Source organism: Diadema antillarum, unplaced genomic scaffold (genome assembly GCF_040938485.1).
Source record: "Diadema antillarum isolate AM-2024a unplaced genomic scaffold, OU_Dant_1.0 seq00000234_RagTag, whole genome shotgun sequence".
Lineage (NCBI taxonomy): Eukaryota > Metazoa > Echinodermata > Echinoidea > Diadematoida > Diadematidae > Diadema > Diadema antillarum.
Genome location: NW_027271283.1, coordinates 815,757 through 843,755, shown reverse-complemented (window position 1 = coordinate 843,755; position 27,999 = coordinate 815,757). Strand labels below are relative to the sequence as shown.

The following is a 27,999-nucleotide window of genomic DNA, read 5'->3' as shown; positions in this document are numbered from 1 at the left end:
TTACAAAGTTTGGCCTGTTGGAAAGTATTGACGATCCAGTTTAGTTAGTTCGTCCAGAAGAATATCCCGTTCCTCTAGTTTCTGTTGTTGTTAGGACAGAAGGAATAAAGAAAACAATGCTGAATGAATAACGTGGTTTTCTTGATGTTTCCATGGCTGGTGTACTTTCTCTCTTATTTTGTCCTTTTGCTTGATAATACTGCCAGTAAATAATATGACTTATGCAATGTATTTGAAGAAGGAAAGAAGTGAAGAGACAAACAGAATAGTATACATGTTCAGATGAACACACAACGGACACCTTTGCTCTAAGAATATTTAACCTCTTTATATGATAAGACATCAACATAGAAAAGTCGAAATTAACCTTCTCTGTAGCTGTCGCACAGCTCTAACTATATGATATATAGAGTCAGATTCAGATTGTCTAATGTCATGTATGAAAATTAAGATCTACACAAAACTGGTTCCAGACCCCTCTGATGCATGTTTCTATAGATAAACGTGAAACACAAGATGTGGAAATGCAGTTATTTTAAAGTATAAAGAAACAAACATACAAATCTATGCACACCATGCATTGAAATGGCACGTATATATACTCACAAAAAGCTTCTACAGCCCTTCAGAGTTTGTTTTGAAAATGAAGTATAGCTATTGCACAAAGTAAAATTGTCCATCTTAACAATGCTAAAATATACTTAAATGTCCGAATCAAAAAAAGAAGAAAACAGTGAGCATTCTATTCTATGCAGTATGATTGCCAGTGTGAGGGTGACAAAGTTAAATGTATGCATAATGGGTGAGCTATACCTGATGCAGTCTTCGATGCAGACTTTGGATGGTCAGGTCTCTGTTTTCAAACGTAGTCGGCGTCGCGAAAGTGTTACTGCTTTTCTCCTCCCCTGCGGGTTCTCGAATGGCAACGATCTGTAGGGAGCAGCGAAAACAATCATTCAACCCGTATATCATACCCAACCTGATCAATCTAACATGACTTATCAATCATATCACTATCATTGCCTACCGATGGAATTGTTCATCAACTAAATCGATCCCTCAGGACTGATATGTTTTTCGAGTGGTTAGGATGTATATTACCAAGTGTGCATTTAAAGTTCATGTTGCAAAATACATTTTGCGTGTGTGTTTGTGTGTGTGTGTGTTTTTTTAACACCATAAATGGAGAAATTACGTAAAGATTCTAAACATTGTAAAGGAAGATTAGCTACCACTATCATAGATCGCCTTCACACTCAAAACCGATATACCTTTAAATTGTTTTGTCATTCCTTTTTAATTTCATTGTAGGTTGTAGGCGGATTGTTTGTATGACGTAAGTGTGTCATTTTATTTCTAATCTGATACCCAGTCATACCGGCCATGCACGGAACTCAGGGTAGCCACTGGAGGAACCCGAAGAACATCATTACCTTCCGTCTGTTAAGACACAACACAGTAGACAGCCTCCGGGTAGCCCCCAGAGGACCTCGGTGTACCTGATTTTACCCTAAACCGTCCAGAGTAGACTCGGGGTAGCCTCCGGAGGACACCCGGCTATGCTGTCAGTTAAGACGCTCTCGGGGTAAACCTTACCCGGAGAAGCAAGATGACGTCACCTTGGCCGGAAAACTTTGTTGCGACCAGCGCGCGCACTGCATGCTGATTAGAACGGCATTCACTGACGCGTTCTGGTTGTAGACAATGTTGCTGATTTCATGATTTATGCTTTCTATATTTACTGATTTTATCATTTTAAGAGGGTGGTAGTCATCGTTCACCCCGGGTTTTGATGACTATGTCTTACTGTTCTGTGGAAGGTTACCCATCATACAATGAACAGTGAAATAAGTCTCTCATCCTTCCACGTAAATCACTCTACCTGTGCATCCTGGTCTTCGTTCTAGCACAAACAGAACCCTGCTTCATGTTCCTCGGACATAATGATATAGGTCTATCATGGTGACAATGCTTTCGAGGCACGTGCTCCTAAACGATGGAACGAGCTTCCAAGATTCATTCGTCTGTCCTCTCCTCCGGAGATTATCACATGTAAAAACTCTACTTTTTGTTCAATAATTCAATCAAAGATTAGCCTGTATAAAAAAAAAAAGATATAACATTCTTTGGTTAAAAATGGGAAACAACTTCATTATCATCATCATCATCATCTGGGTACGATGAGAGGTAGATAGGCCTACTTGTAGTTTGTAAGAGCGCTAAACAGTTTATTGTGCTTTCAGTCTTGTTTCCGGAAAATGCCCAGCATGCCCGGAGGCGTGTTTTTTTTAGACGGCGCAGATTGGGGAAACTAAAAATCTATCGGGGACCCTATCCCTAAACCTAACCCTAATCCTAATCCTAACCCTAACCATCAAACCCTAACCCTAACCCTAACCCTAACCCTAACCCTAACCCCAACCCTAACCCTAACCCTAACCCTAACCATAACCAAAAACCCTAACCCAACGTTTTTCCCATAGGTTTAACACGCGCCATGCCCCAATCTGTGCCGTCTTTAAAAAAAAAAAACGCTGCCCGGAGATCGGGTATAAGTACCCGTATAGAGAGCTTTTTTTTTTACCTTCGGCACAAACAACATACACAGCACAGCCGTTGTTGCAATGACAATAGCGCCTCCAACGAAAGAGAATGCAAAGTTGATGCTTCCCTGGCTGTAGTAGACGTAGGCACACGGGACTGTGATCACACAGGTCAGACACACTGTGTATACCGATAGAGCGATGTATTTACCTGGGGATTGAACACACCTTCTAGTTATTTCAACAGACATATCATTTCGGCAATCATTGTTGACATTATGATTACTGTTTTTAAAACCTTACCTTCAATACTTATTTCCTTGTTCGCTTTGTGTGAAAGAACATTATGTCACACACACTAAGAGAAATTAATTGTCGGGTTGTAACGCTGTGAAAGTGATTCCGAGTCACTTAGGAGGCCCACTTAGAGTGTGGGTGCACATAATGATCTCTTTGGTGACAGTACACACACAGGGATAGATTTGTGGACATTGTTCTTTGATAATACGCAGATTTGGCGAGACGTTCAAGGACATTGTGATTTTTCCATGTAAATTGTGCAAACTGCAAGTACATGTACTATGTCAGAATCTCCAATCGTTATTTTGCCATTCTAATCTTCTAGTTTAACTACAAGATCATCCTGAATGAAATGACCTACAAGTGTGTGTGTGTGTGTGTGTGTGTGTGTGTGTACAACATGCCCTCAAAGAAATTACCATCGGATTCCTGCATTGATGATTTCCAATATGATTAAACTGTCTGAATGCTATTTCAGGGTCTAAAAATATAACATCTTACCTATATTTTGCAGAAAACCCCATTCGATTTTAGTGGTCACAGAGAAATGCAGATATAGTTGTAAAGCATGTCATCCATGGGTCTGATTCGTCTAAGTTTAGCACTCTTGCTCTTGGAACTGCATGTTAATGGGTGAACACAATGAACTTGGAGGGAAGGGATTCCTGACATGCTCTACAAAGATCCTCATTTCTCTTTGACCATTGAAGCAAATCGGATGGGGTTTTCTGTAAGATGTGGGTAATAAGCAAGTTTCATACACATAATTCATTATCTTCAAGTTATATTTGGATTGATTCACTATTTTTAAAATTATCGTTGCGGAAGGTCCCGTAGGTTGAAATTTTTGGAGGACATAAGGTATATATAATATGACCCTAGATTGGTGTTTTCTTCAATGGTGAATCAATGCCATCTGATGGCCCAGGACCATGACTAGATGTTTGAAGACGTCACATTACATCGACATTAGTACCCGAAATTCTTTTCTTACTGTCATTTATTTCCGTGATGCCAATATTCCTCGTGGACCAGGCTAGAAAAACGCCAAAAAGTAGCATCCCTCCTTTGTAGCAGGTGAGAGCTCCAAGGAAAGGAACCGTGTGAGCTGACAAGCAGGTGTTTAAAGTTGGTATCAGGTAAAATTCCTTTTCGGGATCTGTCTCGTCAAACTATAGAAGAATTGATCGTAATGAAAGAAAATATCAGAAGCACAAAGGCACTTTTGCAATAAAGACCTTAACGTTTTAAATGGCACACTAGCAACCAATTAACAACAGACAATATTTCATCAAAACCGATGTGCGAGTAAGTATGAGGCATTGGTGCGAAAATGATAAGTAACAACACACCACCGGCGCCACGTTTTTAAAAGTGGGGGGCACTTCTGGGTTTCATGAGCTGACAAGCAAAAAAAAACGGAAGAAGAAAGGTATTCAGATTATCTTTCTCATTGCACTTCCGGGTTTCTTCGGCTGACAAGCAAAAACAAAAAGAAAAACAAAAAGGTCTTCAGCGCAAAACAAAGCCTTACCGCACTCACAATTCAAGGTTTCTATTTCTTTCCAGTGCACCTTTTTATTGTATTCCTTTGTATGGTGCAAAAAAGTGGGGGGCCCTGCAACATGTTATGTATGATAATTACTTTGTGTCAACTAAAAATTTTTTTTTTTTAATGTTCAGGACTTTTTGGCGATGAATTAATTTTGATGTATATTAATTACATCCTCTGAGCGATGGGATTTCACATACATTAATTTTGATTACAGTACTCCGATTTGCCCTTATCAAACTAAAACATGTTTTATTGTACATCTTTAAACCTACTTTTTTCTTCATGTCTTCTGTACTTACTATTGGTGTGAAGGTCTGTGTTTGTATCGTCATCGGGTCGTAAATCATCCACAGAGCGAAAAATGCGACATCGGCGACAACGAAACACGAAATCGCGAAGAGGAGACGAGTGTCGGTCATGCCTTTCTGTAGTGTGAAAAGTTTTAATAGACCTTACACAAATTTAAACAAATTGCAAACCCAACTTTACAAACACTTGTTAAGAAAAGGTCAATTATTTACCTAGACATTGCTTGCCTGCTCAGGTGGAAACTGAGGAAAAATTTTCTTTACAATATCGTTATACATCAGTGGCGTATCTAGGGAAAACGGCGCCCGGGGCGAGCGCGAAAATTGCGCCCCTAATTTCTAAAAAAGTGTTCAACCCCAACCTCATCCCGGTAGGGACTTTAAACAAAGTCCACATGATAATATGCTTTTTCAAGCACTTAAAAGGGGGTCTTTTGAGGGTGATATAAATGTAATGAATTTTGATAAATTATGACGAGCAAGCCGAAAATTTTTATGTTTCAGCTTACAAAACATGGAATTCTCGTCATTTTTTGCTCATCAAATCTTACAATTCTAATCAAGATATAGTGACTGCCTTATAGATAAATTTATACCAACAAACTGAGGACTTAAAAAAAATACTCTAAATTAGTACGCGCGAGTGAGCCGAAATGTGTATATTTCCGCGTCATCATCACGTTTTGTTCTTATCTTCTTTTTTTGATAAATTTTGGCGAGCGAGCGCAGCGAGCGAGCCGAAAATTTTGGTATTTCAGCTTACAAAACATGGAATTCTTGTCATTTTTTGCTTATTAAATCTTACAATTCTAATCAAGATGTAGTGACGACCTTATAGATAACGATTTATACCAACAAACTGAGCACTTACAATACTCTAAATTAGTACGAGCGAGTGAGCCGAAACTTGTATATTTCCGCATCATCATTACGTTTTGTTCTTATCTTTTTTGATTTTTTTTGCGCCCCTCCCCCCCCCCCTCTCCACGTATGTTCGAATCCGTTGGCATCCTTTTTTGATCCAATCGGCGATCGCTTCAGAACGAATGAAATTGCAGCCGCTGCTCCGTGTAACAATTTTCCTGCTGAATATAAAATGACATGTGTGAACATAATAGACATTGTCATTTTGTCCGCGTCATCGTCACGTTTTGTTCTTATCTTCTTCTCTTTCTTTTTTTGGATAAATTTTGGCGAGTGTTTGGCGAGCGAGCGCAGCGAGCGAGCCGAAAATTCTTGTACTTCAGCTTACAAAACATGGAATTCTTGTCATTTTTTGCTTATTAAATCTCACAATTCTAATCAAGATATAGTGACGGCCTTATAGATAACGATTTATACCAACAAACTGTAGACTTAAAAAAAAATACTCTAAATTGTACGAGCGAGTGAGCCGAAATTTGTATATTTCCGCGTCATCATTACATTTTGTTCTTATCTTGCTTGATTTTGTCTGCCCCCCCCCCGTATGTTCGAAACCGTTGGCGCCTTCTTTAGATCCAATTGGCGATAGCTTCAAAACGAAGGAAATTGCAGCCGCTGCTCCGTGAAACATATTGCCTGCAAGATATAAAATGACATGTGTGAACACAATAGACATTGTTATTTTACAGTGTCATCATCACGTTTTGTTCTTACCTTCTTTTTTTATATAAAGTTTGGCGAGCGAGCGCAGCGAGCGAACCGAAAATTTTTGTATTTCAGCTGACAGAACATGGAATTCTTGTGTGGACCCAATAAACATTGTCATTATGTCCGTGTCATCATCATGTTTTGTTTTTATCTTGTTTGATTTGGTTTTCTGCCCCCCCCACCATTCTCCCTCCCCCCCCCCCGCGAGTTTTTTTTTCTTCTTCTTTTTTTCTTTTTTCTTTTTTTTTTTTTTTTCTTTTTTTCTTCTTCTTCTTCGTTTTTTTTCATTTTTTTCTTCTTCTTTTTTTTTTTGCGCCCCCAAGGAGTGGCGCCCGGGGCACGTGCCCCCCTCGCCCCCCCCCCCCCTAGATACGCCACTGTTATATATATACCCTTGGTAATTATGATGATATTGATGAATAGGTTCATTGTATACTTACGAGAACTTTTCTAACTTTCATGGCGCTGGTATAGATTTGATGAATGCGGTATGTCTTCACGAACAAAGCTCCAAAGGACATGGAAAATCCCACACAAGCAAACAACAGCGCACTCTATAATGAAATGTCAATGAAACGAAGAATAAAGCTCAAGCAACGCAATTAATATATATATGATGTTGATAAAGTGTTATCAAGTAAGTCTTCATCATTTCTATCATTTTCGAATCTGGTAACAAAGTGTGGAATTACCTGTCAATTTTAATGCATCCTATTCCCGTTTTACGACATACTCTTCTTCTTTAGTTTCATTATACATAATCTGTGCACGCCAAAGATATATGATAGTACACTGTACATAAAAAGAGACCCCGGAAGCAAATAAAGAAATGATTAATGTAATATTTTGCCTGTAAACTTTCTAAGTTCAATCATCATGAGTCGATATTTGACGGGAAAGCAAAATAATTAACACCCACTGTGACATCCTGCAAACTGTACAGCCTAATGTGAAACGGAAACGAGTACAATAATGTTCCATGATAACAATTTAAACTCATAGCACATTATTCTTCTTTTCCCTCTCTCAATCCCTGTCCACATACATCTAAGTCTAAAAGTTTATTCATGATTTGAAAAAACATATGCTCTCTATACAGTAATTCTCTTTCGTTACACGCGGTAAGGAAACAAAACAAAAATTTATAGTTTGACCATCGAAAGATTTCGTACTTCCACCGCACGGTGCAACACCGCATTTTATGCACCTCAACACACATACACACTGAGTACAATATCATTGTGTGTTAGGAGGAATTGATTACCCACGTACGACACTGTTTGTTGAAACTGAATATCGTGTATATCAAACTTGATTGTTTTGATAAAAACCTGACATTGTTGATACACACGGATGGTATTTTCGACATTCTTGACGTGGAATAATTCTGTGAGAAGGAAAATTGAGCTGTAGAGGAAGATACCACCGATGACTATCACGTTGTTTAGCATAGGACTCGATATTTTCAGAGCTCTATAGAAAAAGAAACAAACGTGGAAATAGTTATCACCAGTTGTTTATTCACGTTCTGTACAATTTAGACTACAAGATGACAGTTAGACGGTAAGAGCAACGGATTTTCAGAAATAGTATAGTTCGTCGCTTGCCCGGAAGAAGGGAACGAGCGCGCGAATACGCGTAAAAATAGATTTCGAGAAAAGACCTGCATGAGGTAAGATCATAAGCAATATCATAAAATTTGTAGATTATTCATTATAGCCACTTTAGCTAGTACCAAATTGGAATATTATCTGTTCACTTGTGAATTTTCAGCAGTATTGATATTCAAATATCAAAGATGTAGTCAATTGAAATTTTAAATTGCGATTTTCTCGAAATCTATTTTTACGCGTATTCGCGCGCTCGTTCCCTTCTTCCGGGCAAGCGACGAGTTACAGCTTTATACTGTTTAAAATCTTCATGTGCGGATTAGCCTAAATTTATTACATGTATTCATCTACAGTTCTACGTCTTTACCTGACAAGACTATTGTGCTAGAGGTATAAGATCATTGACAATCCGTGAGACAACTGTCTTATCTAAAGCTTCTCTATCCTTTGATGGAATTAAGCGTGTTTCTAGACAGTGAGTTTAACAACGAAATAAGTTTGACACATATATAAACCATTTTACAGAAATACTTCTGGGCACACCAGGAAAAGCCGATTTACCTCTCGTGCCGATATGTAATGTTAAAAGCCAAAAACACGACGGCAAGAATGATGCCCAAAGAAGCAGCGGTGAAGACGACGATACGATTCACTCTGTCGATGACGATGTCTACCGCCCTCTCTGTTGGTCCATCTACAGGAGTGATAGAACCTTGACAAAAAAAAAAAAAAAATGACGTAGAACGTAATTATTCAGACTTTGGACCCCAACAAGATTTTAAGTCAGTAGTTAAGTCGATTTCAGTACAGCGGTATCAATCTGAAAACTATATCAGGGGACCGTTAACTTTCATGAAACTTTTTGTCAGTGATTTACACTGACAACTGTTAAAAGCTACCGAAATCCTTGCGTCTGATTGGCTGAAAGCAAATTTGTCGGTGAAAACCTCCGACGAACTCGTTGATGAAATGCCCCCCAGGAGGTGGCAATCGACCTACGCTATGTTGTGACTTCATAATCTGAAATGAATTTCATAACCATTATTTTATCGTGTTTTTTTTTAATGCAACAATGGTGGCTTTCTTTATCTTCTTTCTCATCAATTTTGTTCACTAAATGAATATGGTTTCATGCATGGTAACCACAGCTCAACTTATACGCCATCATTTATCAGCTATAGATTCCGAATGACTTATATTGAAAACACTGACGTAATACCTTTTTCATGTGTTCATTTTCATTTAAATTAAGCCGCAATTTATTATACCAAGCTAAAAGAGGTATACACAAATTAACATTCAAGCGCTATATTGCACAGACACACATAATGGAGAGTGCCTTTTTCAAGATAGATCAAGATGTACAAACAAAGATTTTTCCTTCACTTTTGTATAGGGTGAAGGGATCTTGACTGTTTTCTGCAAAGCTTAGAAATTGAAACAACATTTTTTTTTTTATTAAAAGAATCTTACATAATAGGGCAACTCCATTGGTTGCTACAAAGTATATATACAGAAGTCTGCTTGGCATAGCAACTCCCTGTGATAAAAGAACAATTCTAGATCTAGGGACAGAGGAAACGTACACAATCATTTCATCATTGTCACTTTGATTACGAATATAAACAGGTTTACAAGCGAAGTGCAATATTGAATACATTGTGGCTACACATCTCTTTAAATCTCTAAATCGACTTGTTGAACAGCTCTAGGGGTCATTCGATTGTATAGAGTTAAAAGTACTCTCAAAATATTTTACCTCCCCACTGGAAATCTGTCTTCCATCGAATGGTGTCCGTCTTCCGGTCATACACAAAGACTTGCTCCACTTGACCATCTGTGAGTTAGAGACCATACCATCTGACCAGGTCAACAGTGTCCGAAGAGAAGAGATTCAAATAACGCCTTGCACTGAACCCTGCTTTCTGTTGAATCACCCAAATTTGTCTGAGAATTCGTCTTCGAATCTTCTAGTGCTGACAGCACTCTGTGATAACCAAGTTATCACATCCTCCGCTACCATGCCAGGTTTCTACTTTCTAATTTGAAAGGATGCCCTTTACATCATATTAGACGAATTAATTGACCTCAGTAATTAAAGTGAACTACCGTTACATCGAAGACCTCGGGACCGGTAATTTTCTTTCGTTATATCGAAATTTCGTTATAACCGAACAAAACAATAAATATACGTAGAGCGGATGTTACAGCCTGAGTTTTCACTTCGTTGTGACGGGAATGTCGTTATAACTGTCTTCGTTATAACGGGAGTGCACTGTACTACATTTTTACAATCCGTTGACTACAGCCACTTTGGCTGCTGTTGATACTTCCAGTAGTCGTCCTGATTCCTTATTCTTAGTCAGCTTCAGTTTTTTTTTCGTTCATATGATTGATATTGATCTTGACTGTCTCATTCTATATCCATTCAACTAAATATTGTGCCTGAGAAATACTCGTACACAAGCTGTCATCATATAATGAACAGTGAAATTATTCATATTTTATCAGAATAGAATGTTCTAGCATACATCAGAGAAAGATCATCATTATTCAGTACCTTGTAATTGTTGAACAACGGCGTCACTTTTTCGGTTGCCGAAGTCATCGAAAGCTCCTGGTCCCTGGAATGGAGTCGTGGCACACAAGGAAAGGAGATAGTTGTCATTAGACATTGTTAGCAAGACTATGTATTTTATCTACAATTGACCGTTTGAAATATCGCTTAAAACCCAAATGTTATTCACACCTTCCGTTTTGGCAAGCTTTGATTTTATGATTTCGTCTGTTTAGCCATTTTTTTCTCTTGGTATTTTTCATTTTCACTTTGATTGTATAATAATGCATGGGAAAGATCTTTAAAGGGAAATCCAATCCAAACATAAGTTAGTCTGATAAGAAAAAGTAAAATATTATGAGTTCAACAGTATAATTTTGATCGAAATCGGACGAAAAATAAGGAATCTATGACATTTTGAAGTTTCGCTGATATTGAGGAAACAGTTTTTGAACAGCCAATATGAATATGCTAACGGCAAAGTAAGCATGTCATCCCCTCACAACTTGCCGTATAGTTTGTACATAAAATTTTGAAATTTCCAGTTTTTCATTCAAACGCAATTATGCCCGCGGCTCAAATCCTGATATATCTCACTGACCACTATTCTGAAGTTATTCAACCAGGAATAACATCATGTTTTAGACTTCACTGACAGAAAAAAAAATACATATATATTTTACTTTTTGTACACCATTAATGGAAAATTGTAAGGTTGTGACATGGTCAGCTCACTCATTTGCATATTCATAACCACTGTACAAGAACTGTTTTGCAGAAATTAAGAAAACTTCAAAATTTCATACATACGATTTCAGTCAAATTTTTACCGTTGAACTCGTAAGATTTTAGTCTTTTTATCAGACTAACCTATTTTTGGTCTGGATTTCCCCTAAATCTGTTGATGTACTTAGAAACAAATGTAAAATGTTTCTGTTATATCTAAAAAGTAAAAAAAAAAAGCTTAAGTGAATAATTTTACACAATTCTGCTTTCAGAAGCTCAGGAAACGGACATGCACGAGAGATACCTAAACTGCAAGTCTCTCTGAGAAAACTTCATTGAATCAAATTGACGTAGAACGATAACGATTTAAATCGAAGAGCTGAAGTACTCAAGTAGCTTTATCATTTGTTCAGTAGGTTATCAATGCAATCAGATATTTTACCCACGAAATCTGGGATAAGATTGCATTCTCTATCTGCTAAGTGACTACTCTGTTATACCAGGAAGTTCAAGAAAATTATAGTGTCCTTTCAAAAGTAACAATTTTTTATTAGTAGTATTTGACTGTTTTGGTCCTTCAAGTAAACAAAGAACTCACCGTGAGACCAACAAACTGGATTTTCTTCGTTTCTTCCAAAATAATGTCAGCCAACAAAGTGTTGTCGTAAGTAAAATTATTGAGGGATAATCCGGGATACCGAGATGCGATCACGCGAGCTGAGGCGTTTAGAGCCAGTGCTATGGTCATAACCTGAAATAGAGAACACGACCGAAGTCAATGGAAGAGATAACCCTGACATCAAATCGAAACAATTTCTGTCATGTGAATATCTATAAGTACACTGTTGAAGATTGTGGGATGCCACAGACAAAAAAACAACAACCCAGCAACACAAATTCTGGGTGGTTAATAGTAACAAACTGGTGTAAATAAAAAATAACTTTCACAAAAATAATGATGATGAATTCAAAATACAAATCAAAATTCTAGAATAGGCATAAAACTCCACATGATTTATGTACGTATCTAAGCACCAATCATTTTTCACTTAGATTGAAATTTTAATAAAGTGGTAATAATATTTTATTGTAGACCTACATTCAAGCTGGGTATACACATATACCATTGTAGTTGGGTATATTTGATTTTTTTTTGTGTGTACATATACATGTATCAAGAAATGTGAAAAGTCGAATCTTCAAATATCTCACGTTACTGTTAAAGAAATATGACCTTTGAAGTCTCTTGAAAGAAATTACGTTAAAAAAAAAAGAAATGCAGGCCCGCCTTTTTGGAAAGTGATGACTGTTACAGACTGACCTGGTCGTACCCGTAGGAATCACACGCACCGTTTGTCAGAAGTGCCTCCTGAAGATGGCGGAAAAACTCCAGACGATCGTTATCTGGATACTAGACACACGAAAAATAGGATTTTTAAGAAAGCAGTGATACTTCATGGCCTTCATGGCTTAAAACTAATCATAGCAACAAAGAAGTGCAGCAATAATCATCCAACATAGTATATGTCTAGCAGCGCAGAAGCATTTCTTAGTATTTTGCTGTCAAACACAGAGGTAGCATATTCATATCTAAAACCTTAATTCAAGAATTATTGTTGTTAATCAGAATTGCATACTCCAAATGGCTTACAATTCCATTGAAGTTTATTTCGGAGAGATCCTCTTGAATTTCAAAGCCGCGGAGGCTCAGATACCCCTCCACCACCGTCTGCACCTGTTCCAAGGAGCAGAAGTTTTCCCCTCTCTCCAGGAACTGGTTGGTAGAGTACTCCCACCAGTTAGCGTGATACCATCCCATCAAGATCCACACATATTTGGGCCCGTAGAGACCATTTCGATACGCCTGGTTTAAGAAGAAAATAAGCTTCATTGTAAGCAGAGCATTTCCCCCATAGAAAACCTTCGAACTTGTTCAACTCAACCCAGTGTATATGGGAACCCTTATAATACAACAAAGAACTTACAGAAATAACATGGATTAAAGAGACAAAATAGCGTAATTTACTTTTACTGATTTCAGTTTACGAAACATATTGATCAGATGCACTACGGATAACAAATTTTTAAACGTGCACACACACACACACACACACACACACACATCATAACTTCGTTATTAAGCATCAAAACATCAATCAAGGAGACACCGTCCTTGTTTTTCTAAAATTTTCTTGTCTTTTAAGCTGTACCCTACTGGAAGGAATACAGTGTCTCACAGTGTGTTCACAGTGCGTTCGCATTGTCATAAGGCGCTTTCACATCAGCCCGATGTTTCGAAATAGCGCGCTATTTTCTGACTTGGGAAATTGGAAAATATCTCGAGCTTGGATTTTTATCGGGCTGATGTGAAAACGCCTATAGTCGACTATGTGAGAACGCTTGAATCTAACAGTGTGAAGATTATTCACGCTGTGGTGTGGTTTTCACAGAGTGTTCACATAATAATAATTCACACTGTGAATGGATGACTTACATTGTGTTCACACTGTTAAAACGCTCGAATTTAAAAGTGTGAAGAGATTTCACACTGTGTGTTCATACTGTGTTTCTCACACTGTGGGACACTATAATCATTCCAGCAGGGTATGTAAGCATCCCTTGTAAGAATATGCAGAGTGTTGCACTTTTATACCACTAGCAATGGTTCAACAAATATCTAGGTATAAACAATACATGAGACAATCAGTGAACCACTATCTTGCGATTCACTTATGGTATTAACAATACATATTTAGTAATCAATTTTAAGAAAGCCAAAGTCAGTAGATGACTACTGCATTGACCTGTATGGGTCATGAATCCACTAAAAACAAACAAACAAACAACAAACAAACAAACAAAAGTGTCGATCACGGTTTGTTTGTTTGCTTGTTTTTTTTTTATTGTTCCATATTTCACATTTCAACAAATAAATAAACCATAAACATAACAATACAAAAGCATGGATAAATTGTCAAACGTACAGCATTTTGCAAGACGATTTAACATGTAAGATATGAGGAATCTACATTGAAGCATTGCTTGTAGGGTGTAGATTCCAAGATGGCTGACATGAGATTAATTTACTTGATATTTACAATTGAAAGGAATGACAATTTGCGAATTGGGGAAATATAAACGTCGAAGAACAAAGAAGACAAAGAAAAGACAAAGAAAAAAAATGTCCGCGGCACAAAACTTTTGGAGAGTTGCGTGATCACCCGAGCGAGGTTACAAGTCAGATACAGTGTACAGTAGCAAAAATACAAAATATGCACAAAGAAGGTCCAGGAGATAGTAAGAAATGGCGAGCGAGGCACGTGCTACGTAATCGATAATGAGAGAATAAGAAGTATGAACAGAGAATATCGAGGGGGATTAAAGAATAGCTGTAAGTATGGGTTCAGAAAAACTAATTTACGTTTAAGCTTAAATGAATTAAGAGATTGGAATTGGATTAATTCTCCATCCAAATCATTCCAAAATTTTGGTCCTGCAGTAATTATTGTTTTTAAGGCAGATACGGTCCGTACAGGAGAGAGATGAAAAGAAAGATAATTAGAAATTCCATCATAACAAGTACTTTTTTAAGCTTTAAGGTTATTTACGATATCAACAATTTCGTATTCTAATATATCCGTTTCCGCAATGGCATTCGCTAAATTGGGTCCAACATTAACAAAATATGAATTAAACGCTTCAGAGATTTCATCATCATCTCTTAACTCAATATCATTTAGACAAATCTTATGAATATCCGATTTATTTGGCTTCTTCCGAAGAACACTATTAATAACTTTCCACGTGGATTTAACGTCCTTCTCATGGAGAAGAAACAGTGAGGAAAAATATTTCTATTTTGCCTCACGCAACACAGAATTTGATTTACCTCACATAGAAACCTGGTCGCCTCTCCACGAACGTTGTATACCGTCAGAAATATGATCCTAGCATCGTGCCGCTTAGAGAGGGGGAATATTAAATCAGACATTTTATATCAGTCAGATTAAGACACAAACTACATTCAAAGAGCAGATTTAAAATCAAACTATCCTGCTCTATTCCCCTTCTTTCGTTATCTATAATTATGTACATACTACAGAAACAGTACATGACAGAAAGGTATACAGTAAAAAAACAATGTACAAGACATCATAACTTACTCTAAAATACAAACTTTGGGAAGGATTAAGACCTTTGAAAAAAAACAAAAACGTTTAAGTATTGGACATCAAATTAAAAAAATCGGTAATGGACAATGTCAGATTGGTGGGACAAAAGCCCTTAGCAAATGATATATTCATGAACTTCTATTTTGCTGCTCTGTTTGGAATGATAATGTTTGAAATAATAATCAATGATATAAACATGAACCTGAACCAGGAAAAAATCATTGCGGAAAAAAGTGTCAAAAGCTGGACACACTGGCTTTAGTGACACTGATAAAACGATGATCAACCTTTTAAACAACAAAAAGTCACAATGAACTTGTTTACGATTTACACGACATAATGCGGAACTGCGAACGGTATGAACCGAAAAGATGACATTGAGAAGAAAAAGAAGAGGATATGAAAGCTTTTGAAAATATCATGGAATGACAGGATGTACATTAAAGTCATGCTAAATCTTATCTGGGAGTATTGGAAAATTTCTCTGCTTGATATTTAGATTTCTGATGGTGGTGAAAGAAGAGCTGTGCCCACCCACTCCCCCATAGCATAAATCAGAAGTTATAAATGCTATCTATACCTATTATAACTAATATCTTCTTTCGTGTTTTTGTTTTCATTGTCGTTTCCTGAATCAAAGACTATCTAACACAGCCATGCATCTATCTCGACTGAATTAGAAAGCTTACTTGCCTCAACGTTTGCTTCACAGTAAGTTATATTTCAAAACTTTTATATGGGAAGCCCTTTCAACGAATTCATACAATATCTTTTTTTTTACTACTATCAACTCTAAAGAACTATATCGAACAACGCCTCGTGAGAATTCAAAAGAAATTTAGTGGTCAATAGCACAAAATACCACTTAAGTAAAGACGGTGATTATCGATTTGCGTCCAAAATCAATTTCATAGATGGCTTTAAAGAACATCAATATAATTTTCCTTGCGATCTTAAGGCTGTACTGTCAAAATGATTTCTCGAGATACACCGTGAAGGACTAATGCAGTCTCAATTATGCTTAAGATCTTTTGCTCTTTAAGGGACTATCAAACTCTTCAAAAATCGATCTGTGCTTCTTGGAAATATGCTTGAGTATGTCAATTCATTTTTTTTCTGTGTGTGCGTGTGACAGTAGTCATGTTTGTACTTCAACAATTTTATATACCAATCTTTCCTTGTAGATTTCAATCATGGAAAAAAAAAGTGAAATGGTTGTTAAGATCACGTAGAAATTACCAAGCTGAATGATCTTAAACAGCAATGAGAAAGTTAGACCACCGACAAATCGATTTATGCAACCTTCTATGGACGCCACTTGATAACTTGTGGCTCATGTGTTTTCGAGTCTTTAGAGAACTTTCTTCATTAGGTCAAAGTAACGTATTCAAACGAAAGTTGCAACTCCACAACAACATGTCAGTGACAGCTTTATACAATAGTTTCGATATGTATTACGTGAGCTTCATCAGCAAGATAGGATGGCGGCCATTTTGCATCAAGAAAGAGATATCTTGATCAGGACTCTGTGACGTAATAGATTGTGTAACATTATGATAGTATACACATCGGTTGTATTGTACTTCAAGCGTCGTAATGGTATACCTCGTATCACAATCTATCGAAAGGATCTTTTATTTCGCATTGATTATTTTTTTGCATGCTATATCATATTTCCAAAGTTTCGTTTCAGGTTTACTTCTGGTCTCCATGGTGTTTCGGCATTGATTACAACGTGTTGTACTAGGGCAAACAAAAAACAAACAAAAAACAAATAAACAAACAAACAACAACAACAACAGTCCTGCGGGATTGTAATATAGTACTCAGAATTCATCAAAACGATTTTATCCTCACGGAGAACAAGTTTATTTACGACTAACTTCTCATCTGTAGGCCCTATGTCTCTATTTCGCCGCATAAAAACCTATTTAAATATACATATATCAGTTGAACTCTGTTCAGCTTTTTGCTGCGTTTGTTTTATAGAGGTTTCATTACGTTGATACAAAGGTTTGCACCAGGTTTACATCATTTCTCCATTATAATTCTACTTTCTTCCGTGTGATCTAAATAATGAATAAGGCAAGCAAAGCCCCGGTTCTACCTTGAAGCAAGCAGGGGAGTCAAAAGGAGAATGTAAATAACCTTCGGGTGCCAAGAAAAATGCCAGAGATTAAAAAACAGTCCAAGATTAAAAATCACTAGGAATTATAAGAACGAAATTGATCACTAAAAATGTCAGATCAAATACTACTCCCACTTGCGTTATGTTCGGCTTCGCGCTGCGTTTAATCAAGCTAATAGCACTGTGCTCTGATAGGATAGCTTCGACCCAGTTTGATTTATATGGCATTTACACCTCTCATTGTTAAGTTCATCTAAAATGCTGTTTTAGTTTCATATAATAGACCTTCATTATCGCCTCACCATGAAAAAGGCCTGTCCTTTTGTCTGAATCTTAACCTCTGAATCTAAAGGCCATTTGTCATAATACTCACTGTCAGTCACTTATTTTGGCACTCTAATTAGCTTTCCATTTCAAAATTTGGTACGTGTCAAGTGGCTGATGAGGTGCACGCTTAATAACTTAACAGCAATGATAGACAGAAAGGGCCCAACAAAAGAGGGGAATGTGTTTGTCACTGATTATTCGATAGCAATTATACTTGCAAGGATTTTCCTATCCTTTAAAATCTGAAATACTATACACGCTGCTATAGGTCTTGGAATACCATCAGTGACTGCACTTTACTGCATGGTTCTCTTATTTGCAATTCTTAGAAAAGATTTCAAGTTTTGAAGAAACATGAAATATTATTTATCTATTATTTTGTTTAATTATTCATATATTCATAGATTGATTTGTCTATTGCCTTTAATTTGAAAGCAGTGTAGTATTTGTAGAACCCAAGTGTCTCCTTTCAACAAACGGCCATGTATTCGTACTAAACGAAGATTAAAGTCGAAATTCGACAAATATAAAACTCTTGGGGAAAAAAAAACGTAAAACCTTAATGCGACAAATGATAGGGTATGGATTGAAAACAAGACAAAGCGACAAAAAAAAAAAGACGAGTATCAGAAATGACACCAAATCGTGTCATGACGTAATAGAACTTCAAGTACAATTTCAAAATAAAGCTTTTTTTTTTGGGGGGGGGGAGGATAATTTACTCATGACGCCTCGAAATTTATGTAAGGCATTGGTAATTGCATGTTTAACCCTAACCAGGCCGGGCATTTTGGCCTGTTCTGTGGCCGGGGGAGGGTTGATTCACCCCCCCCCCCCCCTCTCCTCCCCCCCCCCCCGAAAATTGGCACATACATTACCTGTCGCGTAATTTACCAAACTATAAAAGAAAAATTGAATTTTCTATTTTTCATATTAATTAATATGCGTGAAATCATAAATTTTGCTCTAATTCAGAAAATAAAGCGAATGGCATCTCAATTTTTGGTGCCATTATTCCTTGTAGCATTCCTAACAATGCACTTGAAAAAATCTGGTATCAAATCAATTTTTCATGTATTCTATTGTTTTATAAATTTCTTATGTATTTTATTGTTTTTCGACCTTTTTTTCGGTTTTTTTACATAAATCTTATTGCAGAACCTATTTCAAGCATAATTGGGCTAAAATTAATTGATTTCAGCCCGTGAAAGTGAAAATAGTCATATCTTATTAGGTAAGGTTAGAAAACTGTGTACTTGTACACAAAATCATGTTTTTGAGCCATTTCCGGTCTGACAAGCATGTATAAATGATCGTGCAGAGTCGTAACGGTATGTCTGATTTTCTCGAAAATGGTGTCATAAGATGTGCGAGACTTGAAAGTAAAAAGTCAGAGAGGGCGAGGGTTGATTCAACCGCCCCCCCCCCCGGCACTTTTAGGGTTAAAACGAAATAAAACGTTCAACTGCTGTGGACAAAGGAAGAATAGAACATGCAAACGAAGAACGGAGGAGACATCGATTTTTTTCCTGTTAAATGATACCGCCAAAGAAACCTAATTAAATGTACCTTGTCTTTCCCCCTATTTCGTTTGTTATGTCAGCTCAAAGTAAGACACCATCCCATCGAGTTCTGTCCTCGTGATAGAACAAAATGCTTTCAAATCAATGATTCTTGTGTCTAGTTATTCGTATTGCCACTGATTGACAAATTACTCTTCATCGTCGTCAGTTAATGCCATCTGTTCAGTGTTTGAGTAGTAACCATGATAAATTTGTCGTCATGGCTACTATCATTAAGGGGAGGATGATTCAGTCACATTTTGTCCTTGTACTTCTTCTACCAAAATATGTTTTTTGTTTCATGTAAACAAATGACGTGTATTTAAATTTCATTTGGACATGTAAAAGTTACTTTGTACTGACTTTGTGTATATGCAATGTCATATTATATGGTTTGGCCGGAAATGAAATAAAAAATGAAATGAAATGAAATTAAATAATTACTGAATACGGCGATGAAGGGCAGTTTGCCAATCATAATTATGCAATAAAAGCCTGTTCGTTGGCTAACAGGGATAGCCTATACACCCACTGGTTGTTGATAGCTTTTTGTTGTTATAGTAACTGTAGTACCTTTAGGCTTTCAATGTTCGATCGAGGGTCATCGTTGACAGTTTCTATGGCAACGGTGTTCAAACCTTGTTCCCGCATCATCAGGGCTAACTCCTCCATCTCCTACAATAATGATGTCAATGATAGCAAATGCGATTGATTAAATAACGGGCTATGTAGAACCGTCGCTACGATGGAAAGATTACAGTACTCATTGCATTATACGTAAAACCAATGTCAAACATGCTTTTACCGTGATATTCATGAGATTTTGATGTTTAATTATGGAAGAGAAACAATTAAATCAAATTAAATTTTAAAAATAGACGTGACTGAAAGATTGTTCCACAGTGTTGTAAGCGTGACGCTGTACGGTCGACTGCTGATTAGATCTTGTTTTCTTTGCATGTTTGGATATTGCTCCAGACCTTGGAATGCATTCGGAAATTTATTCCTTGATTCTAACAGTCCAGTAAAAATCTCTTAACGTATCAATGTTCTATCACACGATTTATACAACAAAAGTTATCAAAGGAAAAGACTAAAAAGAACTATGGGAAGATAGCCTTGATTCAAATGGATTGAGATCCTACTTCCTCTATTGCTTAAGAATAAATCGATTCCATTTTGGAAAATCTATAATCATTTCAAGAAATCGTGACACCTCCCTGGTTAAACAATCTTTAAATCATCATCATCATCATAGTCATGGTAGTCTGCAAATAAATACCCCAGGCCGTCAAACAAGTCACATGCGCTTTTTGCCATTTATTTTTTCTCAGTCCGCGAGTAAAGACTTCCACCATAGTTTTAGTGTTGCCTCGACCTTGTCAACATTGCGGAACTGGCTTCTTCCTACCTTTTTTCCTCTGTTTTGAAGTAATTTGTATGATTATATTCATTCTATTGTAACGGCATAACCAACCTATGACTATTCTTAATTGTATTCATAATGTTGTTCAATTAGAAGCGAATATATCGTACCGACAGTGTAGCTACAGGCAGACCCAGGTAAATTGTTACGATAACACATGTGCGTTTCCTTAGCATGATTGTATAAAAAACGATCTTTTCTCTGAGTGTGTGTGTGTGTGTGTGTGTGTGTGTCAAAATGTATTATATCTGCGTATCATTACTCTTCTGCTGTGATACTGTAAACAAATGAAATTGGTTTATGTGAAGTTTTCAATCGTTGTCTGCATCCTTCACTGATGTCGATTGTACAGACAGAAAATGTTGCATGCTATTCCAAACTATATACTCTGACAACAACATTTTTCCCTCTTTTTCTCTCTCCCTATATCTATCTATCTATCTATCTATTTATCTATCTATCTATCTATCTATCTATCTATCTATCTATCTATCTATTTATCTATCTATCTATCTATCTATCTATCTCGTCCTCTGGAAATGAAATCATGGCAACTAAAGATACAACATACACGACATACACTTTAATGCAACAGGAAGGTCTTTCCAAGAGATCAATACAAGCTTTGATTACTATACACCAGCTGAATAATAGAAACCTACTTCTCGGAAGAGTTTGACGTTTTGGTAGACAATAGCAGCCCTCTTCCAGCCCATTTCCTTGAGAAGTGCGATCCTAGCTGGGTTAAAGACCGAGTTTGCTGGGTAGATCTGGACAGTGTACGGGTAGTGTTCCGTCAGCTCGTCATTGGCTTGAAACTGTGCTATCCCAACCTGTTATATATATTAAAAGAAAAAATAATGCTCTGTGAAATCAATATTTCTTGGAGTAATACCTTTCATTTCATGTTTTCCATGCTTCGATATGCACTTTCCTGGCATTATTGATTCCCTCTTGAAAAAATAGAATCAATACTATATCTATTTATTTGTTTATTTTTAGATTCAAACTCATTCCCATTTTTATCACACCTGGTTCACGTGTATCCACTTTGGCTTCTAGATTGTAATTCATTTGACACAGAAATCCGCAATTGACGGTGGGAGGAGGGGATAAGAGGATGAGCAGTGTATTAAAGAATGACATTAAAGCGGGAGCAATGTATATACAGAAAACTTTGCAATTTATATATTTTCTGGTATTGTCAAAAATATACTTCAGTATTCAAAAGTACGTTTAACCCCTTGACTTCCAAGGACAAAACAATAAATTGAATGTGTAACCATGGTAACTATTTTCCATTTCGTTTTTTATCACGCATTACTTGATATATGCATTTTTTCAAGCTCTTTTCCAACATTGATCCACTCACTTTAATATTTGATTTGATTTGATTTGATTTCTGCAGTATTCTTTCATTCAACAATATAACACAAAGTAAATTGAACAAAGTTATTTCGTGATATTGTAATCTTACAGTGGAAGTACTGGGAAACAAGTAAATGATTGGCTTAATATGTGCATCAATGTTAATCTTGTTAATCTTGATTTAATACAAAATGAAGACCAGTACATTGTATTGGTGTTATTTTATGCATATCAAAATTTTAAGCTTTCACGCAGCTGTGGTTCAAGAGACAGATAATCCTTTAATGTAGAAATGCAGGAGACTATTATCATGAGCAGACGATTGACGATGATAATGGCCTCAAAAATACACATTGTACTTTCGACCAAATATATATGGATAATCCAGTCACCATTCACCGAGTGGGGAAATCAATAATTAAGCTTCTATAGCGCATATAACCAATCAATGTTCCCTGCGCGCTTTACAATGGTTATACCATTTTCCAATGTTATCACGAAAACATTTTTGGCTACTTACATTCAAAATAACCATAAAAACCGTAATCATACAACACACAACATAAACTGTATGCATTAATCTACGTAACTTAACTTTTTTTTTACATTACAAATAATATTCATGTAATATATTATGATGTTCTCACCTGCACAAGATTGTATTCTGCTGCCACCCTGTTTAAGATCTCCCCCACCCTGGAGTAAGTCGGTCCCCATGCCATCAACACTTGGGGAGAGTTATAGATGACGTCATAAAGATACTTCAGGGCTGGGCCCGGCTGACTCTTAGAGAGGGGGACAAAGATCGTTTTCTAACATTAAATTGTGAAAGACACAAACAGGCTATCATCTGATGCTAAGTGAGTGATCATCATGAAATAATTTGAGATTCAATTTGACAAGTTGATATTCCTTTTCCCTCATCTTTTTCTGCTTTTAGTAATTATATAAGCAAAATTTGAATATCATTATCTTTATGTATGACCAATGTCTCATTCAAATTACATGCATTGGTACATGCATATAGTATTGTTATGCGTGACTTTGCGATATTCATGTCTTCTCCATTTACCATGTTTACAGTTGTTTGTGTTGAACAGCCTAAATCAAGTGTAATCAGATACCACTCAAGTTAAATGATGGAATTCACAGTTAGAAAAATCACAATTCAATGAACTAAAGCCAGATACGTAATGTCCAACTTAGAGACATCGTGAAAATGGCCGGTTTAATGATTTGTTATGTATTCTGCACAAAATAAAAGCTTGCTGTAAACTAACAGCACACCAGTTATTTCACTTTGCTGTTTGTCATTTTGAATTCTATTGGAAATCACTTTGAGATTTCAGATCTACATAAAGTAAGAGAAAACTGTTCTGCTCAATATTTCTTAATCTTTGGACTTACTGTGCCAAATCAATAAAAGAAACAGCACTTGCAGAGTTCATTGTATAGGAAAACGTTGTATTTTGCAAACACGTACAATGTGTATTTCTTATTCAATGTTTCCTTTCTAAGACATCTAGAGGGGGAAAAATGGAAAAATGATTGTGAGAACCATCTTACCTGAGTCCAGTTCCAAATCATTCGCAGCTCGTAGTCTGGCAAAAGACTTGGTTCATTGTTCACGTGATCAACAGCCATTAGAACTGTACAAACAAGCTGGTCGAAGTAAGCATTGCTAAAGGGCAGAAAGCCGGCGATGTACAGCGGTGTCTTTGATCTACGTTCATCAAGACCGCCACTACCATCATTTCTTACGTTGTTTGACCATCGCGCGTCGTTTGGCCAGATGTCTTTATACTTTGTGCAGTTTCGCCATCGCTCCAGCGTGGTCGATAACGCGGCCGATGTCGTCGCAAGGTGAATTGAAACCAGAAAGGCGACGAAAGCACAAAATACTTGCCATCTGAACATTTTCCTATAGAGCAGATTTATCATTAGAGTGGTAAGATATCTTATGAGCTCCCTCCTTTATATTATGTCACGCGCATATAATCCAGCACAGGCTTCTAGCAGAGCCCTGGTGTTACATCTTACGTCAAAAGAAGACATTGCTAGAAATAACAAATGATTAACGCATTCATTTTGAGAAGTACAATAGGGGTCTATTTGCCACGACTAGAATAATCATGCTTCAAAAAGAGTGCATAGACATCAATTTCTTATAATATTTCAGATATATTTCAAATAGTATTTCTTTTATTTATTTTTTTTGCTATTTTATACCTTTGCGATGTCGTTCATGTAATCAAAGAAAGACATGAGATTACAACCAGTAACTGTGGCAAATCTATCCTACCTCATTCTTCTTCAAGAAATGGTTCGATTATTAAAATTGTGAGTGATTGTCGGAGTATGGGATTGTAATATCATGTGATTTGTTTAGCCTGGAGAATTGGCCTGATTATGACTATCTGTGATAAATAACCAAGACATTATTACTCTCAACATAAAGTCAGTAACAAACGAGTGGAAGGAATATGTAATGTTGAATAAAATACGTAAATTTTTGTGGAATTCTTTCAACGCTTCCTTTATATCGTTGTCCTACTGGACACATCACAGTATTGTTGTAATCTTCTCATCCAGCGATGGCGGAACTGAAACTTTCAAAGTTTCGAACGGATCATTGTCCGATTTTCTTGAAACTCTGGTTAAAACTTCGCCGATGTGTTCTACCAATATTTCTGCATTCACTCAATTGACATTTGGGTTTAATTCCCCGTATACTCTAAAACATCTAATGATATCGAGAAGTCTAACAAATACTGATAGAAAATGTTGCTACTGGCACTTAACCACTTGCTTATTATGCGGAGATACATGAATTCAGCTTTTCTATGAAACCACTACGATAATATCCTCGAAAAGGACTTAGTAAAAGAAATTACTTTAGGATATCCGTGCAATATCAAAGATAAGATAAATAGACAATGAATGCAAGTAGAGGCTATATAACGTACATAAAATCAAATGGAAAAGAATTTTACTGAGACTGTAAGTCTATTATTTGCATACAAGGCCTATGGAATTATTTCCTTTTATAATTACACAGAAAGGTCGGTCATAAGTATAAATGAGGATGGTATTTTGTGATCTTGTACCATCAATTACTTCAAATTGTTTTCGATTTTTTTTCATAAAGTTGATGACGCTGATATTGCAATTGCAAAAAGCTACAATTCGTTCTAATTTCTTGGACTTAAGCCAACAGCCATAATATTCTATAAAGTGTTATGTTGCGTCAACGTAGTGCTATGTGCAAAAAAAAAATGCTTTTAAGAACTTGTATTACCTTATTTGGCGAACAAATTCAGAATTTCTTATTTCCAGCCGAACTCTATGGCACGTCTACTGGTGTGTAGACTATCTCGCAGGGAGCAGTCGAATTGATGAGAGCAATCATCTGTCGAGCTGATTTTTATGAAATGATCGTGCCCGATGCGGATTATACTGCAAGGGTGCGTGTGTGCGTGCGCGAACGAAATTCCGTGAAATTCAAGTGTGTCGCTGCGAGATATTACACACTCTCTCTCCATCTCTCTACGCACACTCACACACACACACACACACAGACATAAACACACACGCACATGCCTCTAAGAATTATACCCTTGAAGTCACAAAACTAAAAATATTTCGACAATGGCGAGAAACCGTAAAAACCTAAGAAAAACAAATACACAATATGAATGTATATATCTATTCAGTTTACGCATACAAATATCTACATACTACATACATGTATAATATACATACATATACTTATCTATTTATTACGGTATATTTGAAACAATTATTATTCATCAAAACTAAAATGACAATAATCCTGTTAGGTCATGACGTCACAATCTTCCACTGACCGCCCTACGCACTTTAACTAAATGTTTAGTTTTGACGAAATAAACGAAAAGTACATATCACATTACTGAAGAGTTCTGAAAACCTAGCACGAACATTTCAAAAGCGTGAGAGGTTGAAGATCCCACCTTACTGATTGAAAGTATTCTATATTTTCCTTTTTTGCATATTTTTATAAACAGGCCAATGGGAGAGGTGAGCGGTGATGACATCATCACATACTTTGTTTGGAGAGGGAGGGGAAAAAAGAAAAACAAGTGCTTTTTGACATCATGTCTGCGGCCTTCAGCCCCTAATGTTAATGTCGCGATGCTGAAAGCGTCTTTTAACGCTATTACTAACCAGTGAATACAGTCATTGTGACTCGACTGCTCTTTATTTGAAGCATCTACGCCATGTTTTACATAGTGTAGCTGTATTATGTACACTGCACTTCCGTTATAACGAACATGGTTATAACGAAACTCTCGTTACAACGAAGTAAACATTCTAGTCCCAAAATTATTGCCCATTAGGCATTACATCTTTATAAGAATACTTCACGGGCCTACCAACTGTTCCGCTGTACCGAATTTGGGATCAACGCAAGTAAATTGCAGGTCTCGATGACTTCGTTGTAACGGGAGTGCACTGTTGTATATTCGGATTCGCACACATGCTAGATCCCTGGGACTATTAAAAATCCAACAAGGTCGGTCTTCGGCTTCCTATTGACTCATATGCAGATATCAACTCACACTTTTATGAAGCGTCTACAGTTGTGTTAAAACTGTCTTTTTCTATATGGCACGGTATGCACGACTCCAGCGGGAGGCCCTAGACCAGGATATCTCATGTTTGATTATTAGGTTATAAGGTTGAAAAGTGCATTGAAATAAATCGAGTAGTGTTGAAAAAAACGTATACCTTATATCAGTAAACAAGCCTTATACAGCAGTAATTGCATTAACGGATCACATGGAACAGCATTTCCTTTTTATCTAGGAGTGTTGCAATTCGAAAGTATCCTCCAATTTTATAGACTTCGCATCATTTTAAGACTGAACTGTTTCTGGTAGCATGAAGAAAACATGCTTCACTGTCGCTGCATTTTGAAACGAATAGCAAGACAAACAATAACACAAAGCTCACACCCAAAAATGTGTGTTTTTATGTGATAAACATTATCATTTAATACATAAAATACATCCAGTGCTGTACAAGCACAAACAAACGAGTAGGCACCCCATGTGAACATTCACTTTAGTATAAAAATAATAGTCCAAGGATGAACAGCCTATTCATGTGATAAATCTCTAAGTGATAAAAGTGGATATATGCAGAACAATCCTGCCATCCTGAGTGATTATTCACGGAATGTTTGCTTAAATGTGAAAGCATTGTTGGGTTTCCAAAACTGGGGTAATGGGTTCATACGTGGACCACTATACGATGAGGTTTTGGATGCAGGATACACATTTCATATATCAATGGGTGATGTTGGCTACTGGCTGCTTGATTAGCCAAGAGACTGGTTATCAATGTAATTGAAACAAGTCATTGTCATCAATAGCTGCATTAACGTACATTATGGAATGACTATCAATTTCCCAAGATGATATGACTATCAATTTGAATGATGTCTGCTACCCTACTGAACTGGACCTTTAAATTGCCTCACCCGATGATAATCCATCACTCGATAAGAATGTCTGTTACAATGAATTCAATATCCAATTGACTGCAAATACATTTTTTTCGATCTTTTTGTTGTTGCTGTTGTAAGGACAAAATAAAACAGAAAACTGAGCCATATATATTTGTAGCATTATCAAATGAAGATATAAACTCACTGTTGATTCTACAAAGTAATTTCACCCATATGATATAAATGTTTACTGCGTAACAATGCATCCCAGTGATGACCTTTTTGGAAGTTCAT

The 27,999-nt window shown here is 36.7% G+C and overlaps 1 protein-coding gene across 1 annotated transcript; it reads right to left on the bottom strand.

Annotated features, from left to right (window-relative positions):
• Nucleotides 1-27,999, bottom strand: LOC139729352 (gamma-aminobutyric acid type B receptor subunit 1-like). Its single transcript, XM_071640280.1, has 19 exons — nt 27,933-27,999; nt 23,781-24,103; nt 22,862-22,999; nt 21,509-21,679; nt 19,994-20,095; nt 15,121-15,192; nt 12,883-13,095; nt 12,553-12,642; nt 11,830-11,982; nt 10,509-10,572; nt 9,708-9,785; nt 8,510-8,660; nt 7,670-7,811; nt 6,779-6,892; nt 4,698-4,823; nt 3,838-4,015; nt 2,585-2,754; nt 814-930; nt 1-81 (listed from the first exon to the last, which is right to left on the bottom strand). Exons 1-19 carry the CDS (start codon nt 27,997-27,999, stop codon nt 1-3), a joined length of 2,550 nt encoding a protein of 849 aa, XP_071496381.1.